The 13,230-nt window shown below is 41.9% G+C and overlaps 1 protein-coding gene across 1 annotated transcript; it reads left to right on the top strand.

Moving 5' to 3' along the window:
• The first annotated feature begins 9,892 nt into the window (after positions 1-9,892).
• Positions 9,893-12,528, top strand: LOC142791598 (uncharacterized). Its single transcript, XM_075885506.1, has 3 exons — positions 9,893-10,065; positions 10,585-10,692; positions 12,313-12,528. The coding sequence occupies exons 2-3, from the start codon at positions 10,585-10,587 to the stop codon at positions 12,526-12,528; spliced, it is 324 nt and encodes a 107-aa protein (XP_075741621.1). The 5' UTR covers positions 9,893-10,065.
• The last annotated feature ends 702 nt before the right edge of the window (positions 12,529-13,230 follow it).

Genomic DNA, 13,230 nt, shown 5'->3' with positions numbered 1-13,230 from the left:
AACATGGTCTTAGCGTAAGCTTTTTTTACTGTATCAGCTGTAAAGCTTTGTTGGTTTCCAAGATAATAAGTATGTCAGGCAATATCATTGCGAATTTCGTAGGTGCTAAAAAAGCTCTCCAAACTTGCATCACGCAGCAAGCTTTTTCAATGAATCACGAGTTTAGACATCCTGTTTTTTACCTAATGGCGGCTATTGTGTCAAATCACATACAATTTGTTTCGGTTTGTTTTTAGTCTTTCTTCATTTCAGACTACCTTCAGTGCATGGTAATCGCACTCTTTTGCATGCCGTGTCGTCGGCAGAGCGTCGCCTTGCATGGATTCCACATGTCATCTCTAGCCCCTCCTATCGAAGAGGATGATGCCACGGGATAACGATACCTATAACGAACTATACTGCGGGCCCTTCAATACAAAAATCTCGTGAGGCAGTCATGCCCTAGAATTGTACCAACTTTTACAGCAGAATTTCACCAATGGCGAAATTCCACTTCATAGCACGTTCACCTCACAGGCAGGATTTCATTAGATATATCTCGTTTGTGCACATTTAGAGCACAAAATTTTAGTTTCCTATGCATAATCCTTACAATATTCTCAATCACTTTCAAACTGTTGTTTTCGTGCTATTCTGCTATCAATTGCCCTTGCGTCACTAACAACCATATATCATCGTGATTGCCTTGAACTGCACATGGTAATGTGCTGCGTTCTTTATAACTGTTCTACACATAAGAATAGCAATGTCATGTATTTCCTCACTCCTCACTCATTTCAAGCTAGACTATTTTCCAATGGCTGGGTGTTTTAAATAATGTTGTCTGCCATGATGCACCGATGCATCCCATGCGTAGTAAGTTGGGACGGTGACCGAATGACAGTAATATATTCTCCTCGGCAATCACATCAAAGAATGGCTGCTTGCTCAATTCAGTCAGTGGTATAATATCATATGGCGGACGAGAAGCTTCTTCATTGCCCAAAGAGATCGTATAGCTGATAAAAGCTAGTATATTATTATTACTGATAATTAAGCATAATTACAATCTGTCTGGCGCAAATGTGACATGAGAACAGCGGTCTCAAATTCACGTGAACTTCTGCTTGTTTAAGCTCTAAGAGGACAAAGTTTCTTACTAGTTATAGTTTGAATCCATGACGACCATTTTATAAAGACCTTCCTAATAAGTACTAAATAAATTACAAGCCGGAACGAAGGGGTTAAACTACTATCGGACGTCATAGATAGACCTATCTTGTGGGGTGAACGTTTAAACAACACTGCTCGAATATGCGCATGTGTAATTTGTCTTATGAGTGTTTACGCAATTTTGTGTCGTCCTTCATGTCTGAAAAGTTTTTCTTAGTACGAACGTTACGACAAATCAGTGATTTGCGATGACAGAAAATCTTTTATGGCATTGGGAAACGAAGCCACATTTATGAAAATGAAGCCAGACATATACGCTCAAATGAAAGACTGACAACTGTGGCATACGCAGCTGGTCATTGAAACATTTTGCCTTGACATGTTGCTCTTATTATCCTCCCTTTTCCCCAGAGCGTCGTATTTAACCGACATAGATAAAATGCAGCTGTATTATGTGGAACCATTGTATATAAACTGGCATTGACACTCAGGATATGGCACAACAAAAAGCTGCCAGGTTCCTATTTTTTTAGTTTTAATTGACTCCGCCGGTATTGTAAGTAATCGACGAAAAATAAGGATCAAAACGTATTTTAGCGTTATCAGACATGAACGATAAATGCACGGTAGGAGAGGTGCCGTTGTGTCGTTGTCGTCCGCATCTCCTAGTTTTACGATACCTTTTGGTACATTTAAAAGGCCACTTTGTCATACATGTGGACAACTCAGTTCTAAGAACAATTGACAAGCAAAATTTTGCGGTAAATAAGTTGCAGGAAAGCCTTCTAGGTAGACTAGTCTTCGCGAGAGAGCTGATATGAACAACAACGAAAGCTGCCTCCTAAAAACAAAATAATAAGGCAAACATTTTATGATACCTCAAAGCGTAGCACATTAGTTTTGAAGGGAGGTACGGTTGTCTAAAAACGCTTAGTTACTATGCGTGATTTAGTCAAGAAAACAATAAATTTACTTGCTGTAATATAGACATCGGATTGCGTCTGGTTCGCCATCAGAGAGCATAAGTTTGACGGCAGCTCCTGACCCATCCTTCCCAAATCCATGGTCTTGCCTAAGGCACACACTGACGCTACACTTTTGTAGCGTCTATTATAGGGTCATTTTCTTGTTGTAGTTGCGAGAAAAAACAACAGTTTTCAAAGGTTCAAATCTTCATGTTCTTATTTAGAAGCAGTGAACATGTCGCCTTATCTGTAAAACAAGGAAACACCCAGCTCTGATCGGAAATCCTGGCCACAGAGTCTTTGTCCAAAGGTTGCACACATCACCTTCATAAAATTTTGTCATGCTGTAGTTGCCTGGCTCCAGCCACATGAAGTAGGGCTCTTTGTCGGAAAATGGTTTCCACTGGGTCACGTTTGGCGCACATGGTTCACTGTGAAAAAAAAAACAAATAATATGAATAAGAAGGTGACTGCGAAAAACTGAATGCCCTCTAGGAGGAAATATAGTTTTATATTCGCATGTTCAGGCATGAATTCCATCAGTTGTCTATGCTCCTTCGTATAACATTAGTATGCATCCCAGTATTTTTCTCATTAGGTTGGGGGCGGAGCAAGGGACTGAACAAAGGAAAAGGAGGAAGAAAAGAAACTGAAGGAACGGAGCTAGGTAAGCTAGTTCTCAGGAAGTCTGGCTACCCTGTGCTGGGGAAAGGGCAAAGAGGATAGAAGATGATAGAAAAGACATGCTACCAAAACAATAAAGAGAAGTATACAGAATGTTCAAGTGCTCCTATTTATTTTTATTTGCGTTCACAACAGACTGTGCTCCCTATAATATGCTCTTGGATATACTGGTATTTGTCTTTTATTGTATTACGTACCAAGTGTTTTTATTGTATAAAGCTAAGGCTTTAAGAAGCGCACCACCATACACTGTCTTTAGGGGTAGAAGTGTCTATTACAATAAAGAGTAGTGCAGTGGTGAAAAACAACAACTCTTCTACATTGAAGAACCTTGGTGAACATCGGGCAATGTTGAAGAACCTGAAGAAGTCAACATTACTTAAAAGAAACCCATCGCATCTTGCATCGTTGTCATGGGGTGGTAATGGCGTTAAAAACTCTGGAAATAATTTTTTTCTATGTAAGAGGCTTTCATAGAAGCAGGTGCCACTCGCTTACCCATTTCGAGTGAATGAAGTTAGTATCCTCATGACTTCCACACTGAACTGTCTGTCCTTTTCGTCATAGTTAACAGAATCCAAGAAGGGTATCCCAAACGAGTGAGGAATCTCACCCATGTTTGTCACTTTGGGAGTCTCGACTTACGAGATCTGCGCTGGAACACCATGCCATACACTTTACCATTTCCAGCCAAGTCACTTTCACTAAACACCCTGCTGGGACAATACAAGCGATCGTTTTCCAGGAAGCCTGCTGCTGCCAGTCTGAACACTGACATGTCTTTAGCTTGGGAATTTTTCGGGTACTCGAGTGCCATGGAGAAAATACGCTTGCTGACGAATTCTCCCAGTAAGGCCTCGACTTCTGGTACGAATTCCGACCAGTCGTAGCCCGATAAGTCGTCTTGAAGAAGCTCCTTGTTGGCTTGCGCGACGAAGGTAATTGCGCCCTGATTTTTCACCACAGAAACCATCGCATAAACGACACGGAAACACCCCTTTTCGGTAGCAACTGAAGGCAAGTGCGGGACATAATCAGTATTGAACGTTGGCAGAAATGCAAACCGGCTTGGCGACGTGGCTTCTTCCTTGGGATCAGTGATGCCGCTGGCCGATGACTATCAGAGGCACTGAAGCACTTCACCTGGATGCGTGGCCAGGTTCTGAGAAGGGCTCATACAGCCTAGCACTTTGGTGACAGCATTTCCAGTTAGAATGTTCTTGCCAACTGAGTCAACGTCCACGTCGGTTCTTTTAGTGCCACTCATAAAGAACGATCGGCGAAATAAACCGGCGCGAAAGGGTGACATGAGGTGTAGGTGGATGGTCATAGAACCAGAGCTCTCGCCGAAGAACACAACTAGTTTGGGATCTCCACCAAAGGCTTTGACATTTCGCTTAACCTATTTCATTACCATTAGCTGGTCCCAGAGCCCGACGTTTCCAGGTGCTTGTTTGTTGTTTGTGTCAAAAAACTTAAACATGCCCAAGCGAAAAATACAGGACACTACAACCACGTCGTAGAAAGTGACCAAGGGTGTAGCGTTGTAAGTGGTCTCCTACGTTGAGCCGATTTTGTAGAATCCACCATGAAACCACACCAGGACGGGCAGTTTTGTCGTGTCTGATGCTTTCAGCGTCCACACGTTTAGGTACAGGCAGTCTTTGGAAAGAGTTGTCGAGATGTGAAAAACCGAGGGAAATCTCTGCTGCATGCAGGAATCTTTCACGACCGTTGCGTTGTAAATGCTGGTCCATGGCGATGCCGGCTGAGGCTTGAGGAACCGCATTTTGATTGATATGTGGGGTTTAACGTCCCAAAACCACCCTATGATTATGAGAGACGCCGTAGTGGAGGGCTCCGGAAATTTCGACCACCTGGGGTTCTTTAACGTGCACGCAAGTCTGAGAAGAACCGCGTTTTCCCCATGGGTGGCGAAGCGTGCGAAATTCCAAGAAATATTTCCACGTCTCTGCCTTGGACATTTTCACAATGACCGCGCACTCCCCCTTCCATAGTCTTGACGACGATAAAGTCATCTGACAGTGCAGCAGATATAATCAGGCTCAAGACAAAAGTACCTTTCGATGGCTTGTGGTCAATTTGCCTCAGGGCGTGCTGCGTAAAAATAAAGATACCTTGAATGACTGCTTAGCACTGTTGTCGCGAGGATAATTCACCGTCATTATTCTTTCATTTCATCACAATTGCAATGTTTCAAGACGCCTCGGCGTTGCTTGTTCAAAAGCACGGTCACGCGAATTCATCTGCTGTGACTCTTTACGTCTATTCATTTTACACAATGCAGTTTGTTCAATTTCTAGCACTCACTCTGCACCCTTAATTTTATCAAGTCGAAACAAAAGAATCAATTTTGCGATCTATGAAAGCATTAAATTAATGTTTTTGAGCATTGCTTCATATTATTTGATGGATGCTGTGAAAGTCTAAGATATTGAAACGAAGATGCGCGAGCCTACGGGGCGCGGAAGAAGAAGAAAAGTAGTGGAGCGGCGCTTGGACTGTGTGGTTGGGTGAAGCGTTCTAGGCCTGTCTCAGGAGTACGCTGCTCTTTCACAACGCCATTTCACCTCATCTTTAAATAAACACAGTCACTCGTAACAATATAAAATCTGAAGCTCTTTAATTTACCCTAGTGCTGCAAACGAGAACAAATGTGCCCTAACCATCATGAAGCTGTAACGAATATTTGAAGCAGCGTATACATATACCAGAGAAAGAGAGAGAAAGAGAGAGAGAGAGAGAAAGCGAGCAAGTCATGTCCAAGTTAACTTTCTTTGCCCTAGTGATTGTGAATTTCATACGATGTCTATTCAATTTCAATATATACGACAGTACTATGCCAAATAATACAATATAAGGAGCTTTAAAATGAAGCATTTGCGCAATTACCACTAAATGCGTCTTCATTGGCATAATCGTTCAGAATATTGTTATAGCTTATTACAGCAACTGCACCTAATTTTTGCCTTAGTATTTGTCTTTACATGGCCCGATGGTTCACCTTGATTTTCAGAAAGTTGTGAGGTAAAAACTGTAATCCACTGAAGAGCGAAAAATTAAAACAGGAATGTCAGCCAGAATTGTGAGGTTTGCTACCCTACGCTTAATGTAAAGCAGAGGGGCTGTAAACGTGCCAAAATAGAACATATTGAACAGTTCACACGTACAGTAAGATTTGAATCACTGATTGAGTATAAAAAGTTCTAGTGAACGTTGATTTGGCTTATTGCAATCTCAAAAGAAGTATCGTATTCAAGATAACCACTTCACAGGTTTTCGACAGTTTCGTGAGACCCACGTGTACCAAATATTGGTGCACTCGTCATTCAAACATTTCAAGAAAAATTTTTTTTCTAAGAGGAAATCGTATTCGCATCACCAGGCCCATGACTTGCAACTTTGTTGTTTCGGGTTTTCTTACCAACTTATGGGAGTGAGTCATCACTGAAGTTTGTTTGCACTATTCCACGAATGTTTCCAAGACCATGGGATTTTTCACATAATCTTGCATAATTTTACTTTTGGGTTTGTGAGGAATCCATCTTTTTGCAAAGCAAGTTGAAGCATACTCACCATAACGTTAGAAACATGCCTACAAACTGAACGGATCGCTAGTGCATAAATGTGAGTTCAGCTATTTTCAGCCCTATATAATTATATAGATAACATGGATATATTTACAACCACAACTGATACTCAGTGCTTCTTCTTGTAGCATTGTGTTATTGCTATTTTGGTCGCATTGCCTTCTGGTCCGAGTTGTGTTTTCTATTTTTCTGTGCAGCCTATGCTGTGCAAAGTTCCCCAGGTTTGGTTCAACCTGTACCAACAAGCCCAAAAGAGCTCTTCACTGAATTCCTTTATTTGTTACATTTCGTACTGTCAAACAACCACGGACCAGTGCTGCGCCTTGAAAATATGACTGTAGATTTCTAGTACTTATGATTATCGTATCTCATGTTGCATATATAGACATGCAATGAATCTGAGACGTTCTTTTAATATATCTATTTCACTTCAACTCATAAAGTGGGATATGTATGGTGCAGCTGTTATTTCATACAATAAATGTGAGCCGGTGCATGCTGGGGGAGGAAGACGATGAAGAAATGGCAGGAAGGTCAACCAGGTGCGCGTCTTGTTCGCTATACCGAGCTGGGGAAAGGTGATTGAGGGAATAAAAGATAGAAGAAGTAAATAAACAAAAATTCATCTGAGGTTAAACGACACTGCTGCATTCCATGTACGTCGAAACAAAGAATAGTTTATTTTTATCTAGACAGCTTAATATATAGTACTGAATGCAGGATCTCAGGCGTACCATGTTCAATTGTAGATATGGTAACATGCCTGGCCTCATTGCTAATGACAGTATTAGTGGGATCATGGTGTCTACTGAGTGCTTGCATGCATTGGACAAAGAACATTCAGTACCAGCTGTACAGACTCAGTACGCGGTGATTTGAACTTGCCGATGAATGCACGACGTGTGTGCAAAGCGTTATAATTAATGGTTTGTCTTCTTTGCACAACATTTCAGGGAGACGTTAAATGTCCAACGCTGCCTGTGTGCACTGAGAATGTGCATGTTGCTTTAAGACTTCGGCAACACAGGCCCAACTGCCGCAGCAGTTCCCATGCCTTCGTTCGTGGTCCTGTTTCTACCAGCCACTGTCGATCCGTGTAGATGCACCTTCGACAATTTAAGCCAAGCAGAAGCCACAGCAACCGAACATTTTAATGCATTCTGCTTCGTACTTACCGCCGTACCTGCATCGTACCGCCGAATTTGTGCCGCTGCATGCTTCGCGCCGCTGTATTCTGCTTCGTACCAGTATGAGTGACGATGAAGCGGTTAAGCAGGGCGCTGAAAAGGCGCCACAAACGTAGAGACATTCACGTGGAGGCATCGGTAGAGGCACTTGATTAATTAGGGTGCCAATGATGCCACTACCTGACGATTCCGGCAGCCATTTTATAAACCATGCTAAGATGCTCAAATTAGCCAATCGCGTGGAACTTGGGTATATGACGCAGTAATTTAGGTATGTGGTATCATTATTACAGAAAAGGTGGAGTGATTTCAAGCTTAACTTGAGCATTAATTGTCAATTCCAGACCAAGTGCTGCGCTCTAATATTTGGCCCGCGTGTTCTCTGGAGCCTCGACTACCGGCCAGCAGCATTTTCTGACCATGCTCAAGAAGTGTTGCAGGGCCCCTTAAGGCCAAAGCCTTTGATATGTCCCCCAAAACTAAAATTGGCCGTTGGTGACGTCGTCGTTTTGTGGCATAGTCGTCAACACGAGTTATGCGAAAAATCATTAAGACGTGATAACGCCAGCCCCAACACGACGACATAGGCCGCCAAAATATCCGACGTCATCCTGAAGTCACATCGTGCGATGTCTCATGACAACGTCATCACATGACATAGTCGCATGCTTAAAGGTGGCCCCATGGCGAAATCACAGAGGTATTTAAAAGCCAGGTGTGGTGCATTAAGCTTCGAAAAGTGGCGGAGCAGAAAAAAATTACATCCATTGGGATGAAAAAAAACATGGCGTTAGCTTTCGCCTTCCAGAGGAGTGCAACAAAGACCTTATGAGTATGTACAGTTTGTTAGTTCATTGGTAGGTTAATTATTACGTTAATTTGTTTTTTTTTAGTTTGCTAGGTAGTTAGTAAGTTTGTTATTTGGTTAGCTTTTAGTCAGTTTGTTTCTCTGTTAGCTAGTTAGTTCATTTGTTTGTTTCTTTGTTTTTTGTTTGGTTGGTTTGTTAGTTTTCTGATTTAGTTAGATTGTTTAGTCAGTTAGTTACTTAGCTAATTAGTTAGTTGGTTAGCTGGGCAGTTTGTTCATTTGTTTGTCAGCCCGTAAGTTAGTTTGTTTATTGCTAGCTAGTTAGCTGTTAATTTCTTTGTTATTTGGTTAGTTAGTGACTCGGTTAGTTAGTCTGTCTGCTAGTTAGTTAGTTAGTTAGTTAGTTAGTTAGTTAGTTAGTTAGTTAGTTAGTTAGTTAGTTAGTTAGTTAGTTAGTTAGTTGTCGGTTTCTTCGTTTTTTTTGTTAGCCAGTTAGTTCTAGAGAGAGAGAGAGAGAGAAAGAAAGGAAAGGCCGCGAGGTTAACCAGATATTGGCATCTGGTTTGCTACCCAGTGCTGGGGGCGGGGAAATAGGGACAAGAAAGAGGGGGTAGATAGAGAGGACAAAAAAAAACACGCGCACTCATGTGAAAACAAAAACACACACAGGAAGGGCGTCCTAGCTACAACCGTTCAGTAAGGCCAGTCAATCGCAAAAGTGTAGTAGCGCTTTCAGGGCCTTTTTCTGTGAATTTGCATCTTGTCGATATTGTAGAATTCCTTGCTCCGACAGAGGTTGATTATCTAATTTGCCGAGTTCCTTGCGAAGGCATAGTCGTTGTTTACTGTACACTAGGCAGTCACAAAGAATATGTTGGGTCGTTTCTTCTTTGCCACAGTGGCCAGTTAGTTCCAAGTTTGTTGTCTTATTTGTAGGCTAATTAGTAAGTTTGTTTTTGTTATTTCGTTTGTTTATTAGTTTGTTAGCATGTTATTAGTTTGTTTTTCAGTTAGTTAGTTAGTTAGTTAGTTTGTTTGTTTGTTTGTTTGTTTGTTTGTTTGTTTGTTTGTTTGTTTGTTTGTTTGTTAGTTATGCTTCATGGACATTCAGACAAATGGGAGCGGTATGCAAACAATAAAACGAGCTTATAATTGCACATGTGTGTTACAATGATTCCAACTATGATAATAGATATCAAGAGGCAGAACGCAGTGATATATTACAAGAGAAACAAACAGCAATACAAAAACGAAGTGTGTCGTTTGCTCAATTCTCATTGCTTCGAACACGCTCTCGCTAGAAGTCACTGCAAGTGTGTGGAGAAAAAACACCGTGCAATATCCTAAAAAAAGCAACCGTGACAAACAACCATCTAGCAATGTTAATTCACTTTCCGCTTGATTTATGGATTGAAGCGAGCAGGTATTTCAAAAGCCGGGATCGGCTGCACCAGCTGTAGAGCATCCGCTCGTATGAGCATGCAAACAATCCAGGTGGGCAAATGCGTATATGCTGCAGAGTTCACTTGCTGCAAATCATATCTCGATATAATTCATGAGTGCGATAAGGAGAGCGCAAGTAACTGCCAAAAACGTAACAATATTCTACACAACCAGCGTGCTAGCGAACTAAGGAGTCACAGGCTCAATCGAACAAAGTAAGGCTTGATTTTTTGTTTCGTCGGTGTGCAGCTAAATGTATTTTTTTTCATTAACCATACAGCGTAAAAGGAAACTTGGGTAGAAAACTAACTGAGGGTTTTGTATTTTTAATTCGTGTGCAAGAAAGTAAAATGTTTCCCGCATTTGCATGAAGATCCAATCCTATAATTTGATTCAATAACGTTGTAAGTTGGAAGAGTATGTGATAATTTATGTTTATTTGTGGGGCAACGCAAGGCACAAAGAGAAACCACAATTTCCTCCCAGTCAAATGCCACGTCACCCGCTGGGAAAACAAACGTACGGTGAACAGGACAGCAGTCGTGTTCTTTTCGTTCCTTTTGTGCCTTGTCTAAGTGCCCTGCTTCGCTAGTGAGTGTGATATAATCTGAGCTGCGCTTAAATAATTATATTTCTTTTAACATTAACGCTAGCAATAAAAATCAGAGAAAATTACCCGTAATTACTCAATTACAATCAACATTTAAGCGTGTATTTTTTAACCTGCTCCTCAGATGGCCACTATAGTAAAGAGCCCGTTTGGTGATTGCGCTCTTGATGTTTGGGAGAATTTCGGCGGCTACATCCTGAACCACCTGCGCCTAAATTCAAATTCTAGATTGGTGAGTATCGCTCTGCACCAAGTTACTATAATAAGGAGGAGGAGGAATAAATGCGGAAGGACAGCGAGGTTAGCCTACTAAAATAAAATGCCGATTTCAGATATCACCTTTTTCTAGCAGTGCGCAATCACACAAGTTGTGCCGTCCCAGCAAGTGGCGGTTTTCATATTCAGAAGCGACGATATTCGTGCGGAAAGAAATAAATAAACAGCCGTCAACCGTGAATTCAACAATATCAAAAACCAAATCGCTTAGTAAAGAGATGGAGTACATGAAAGTGTATATTTGTTGCGTTAACGACATTCAATGCAGTGTTGCTGAACACTGTCAGAAAACTATTCATTCACTTTATGAATAGTTAATGCTTTGACAGAGAATGCATGTTCCAGTGAGAATATATCAAGTAGTGTCTGCTGTTCCGCTGGGGGAACATTTTTCGAGTACTTCGCAATGGCCTCTTACAACACGATTGCCAAAAAAAAATGAAAGCGGATAGTTTTAATAAGCCTGATGCTACAAGGTGTCAGTATGCCTTCAAGCATGTCCTCTTTAGGAAATGAACATAGAAAACGCGACACCTTGCCAGCTTGCGTACAACCCCTCTGTTAGGTACCTTGAAGTTATTTTGGAGAAAAACTCCAGCACTAAATTTATGCTCCTCGCGAAATGCAATCAATAATTGTCGGTCTCTCTTCCCGCAATGTATACAGCAATGTTTGAACCACCGGGACACGTAGTTTTACTATTCTTTACAATCACATGCATTGTGAAAATGCAAATAATTGGCCCTTTTTGTCAAGGCCATACGTTCTCATAGCGCTCTTCATTACTCGTTAATGTTTCACGTGCTTAATTTTTTTCAAGCAATCGAAGATGAGTGGGCTTGTCAGTAAAGTTGCATCTTTTGTGAAGAACGCGAGGCTTTGCAAAGTTGCCAAGACACTTACCGCGGGTGTGTGTGTGTGTGTGTGTGTGTGTGTGTGTGTGTGTGTGTGTGTGTGTGTGTGTGTGTGTGTGTGTGTGCGTGTGCGTGTGCGTGTGTGTGTGTGTGTGTGTGTGTGTGCGTGCGTGTGTGTGTGTGTGTGTGTGTGTGTGTGTGTGCGTGCGTGTGTGTGTGTGTGTGTGTGTGTGTGTGTGTGTGTGTGTGTGTGTGTGTGTGTGTGTGTGTGTGTGTGTGTGTGTGTGTGTGTGTGTGTGTGTGTGTGTGTGTGTGTGTGTGTGTGTGTGTGTGAAGTTGGGAGGGGGTACGTGCGCGCGATCATTTTAATGAAGCGTTAATCGTACACTTCCAATGTCAACACACCGATAGACCTCACCTTGTCTAACAACTCTAATATATTGATACGCTTAGAGTAGCCATCGGTTGAAATGTCCTTTTCGAATGATTCTTGCGTAACATGGACAAACCCTGCTGATGCAGCAATGCGCAAGCAGACATGTGCCGATGATTGTATGCAGTGCATAAGAAAACAGAGAGAGCTCTCCTATAGGACATATTTGACAGTCTACTTCTATTTATTTCAGGCCTCACACTCCCACGAGTGCTACAAACAAAAACGAAAGGACAAAAATAGTACGAGAGTATAGTTTTATGTAACCCCTAACTTTTCTTTTTCCCAGATAAATGCCACGTCACACGCCGAACAAACGTACGGCGAACTAGCCAGTCAGGTGGAAGCCGTCCACGCTGCCTTGAGAAGCCTCGGAGTCTGCGCCGGTGACAAACTGTGCCTTATCGCTCCGAATCGCTTTGAGCTCCTGCAGATTTTTTTTGGCGCCGCTTGTGCCAATGTGGCTGTCGCCTACGAGTACCCGGGATACTCTGTCGGTATATAACTCAAACTTTAGTAGACAGTTTCAAAGAAAGGTCTGTTATTAAGTAGTTTACGAGCCTAAGCCTCCAGTAGCAAAACAGTGCAAGCTCTGCGAATTGGCTGAAGCTTTTCTGCTTCTCAGATATCTAGGGCTTTAAAAAAGAGCTAAGGCAAAAATATGATCAATAAATGCGGGAGGGCAAAGCTGTCGCAAGTATACGCAGTTATACCCCAAAGGTGTAATTTAGGCCCATTTCAGTGTACAGCTACAAAACAGATGCCACATGCTTAACTGCAAGAATACGAAAACTAAGGCAAATCTATGTGATAACCTGTAACTTACTTTGCAAGTTTCCCGGGGGTGCATCAAACCATATCTCCGAAAAACGGGTATGATAGGGTCGCGAATACGTAAAGCAAGGGTCGGCCAAATTCGTCCCCCGACATGACGTCAGATCAAGCGTCCCTCTCCCCTGGTCACCGCCTGTCTGATGGACGGCATGGCAGTATTGACCTCAAATGAGGGGACACACAAACAAAGCAACATCGCTTCGAGTTGGCATTTCCCTCCGTCGTCACAATTAGCCGAATAACGTCTTCCGACTGCTGAAAATTATAGCTAATAAATATAATTCACAAGAGTTGGCAATATAGGTAACGCCTATTATTGTCTGTTTATAATTATTTATATATATATATATTCATTACAAAGTACGGTTATTGT

Source organism: Rhipicephalus microplus, unplaced genomic scaffold (assembly GCF_043290135.1).
Source record: "Rhipicephalus microplus isolate Deutch F79 unplaced genomic scaffold, USDA_Rmic scaffold_176, whole genome shotgun sequence".
Taxonomy (NCBI): Eukaryota; Metazoa; Arthropoda; class Arachnida; order Ixodida; family Ixodidae; genus Rhipicephalus; species Rhipicephalus microplus.
The sequence above is the reverse complement of the archived record's forward strand: the minus strand, read 5'-3'. Positions and strand labels throughout refer to the sequence as shown.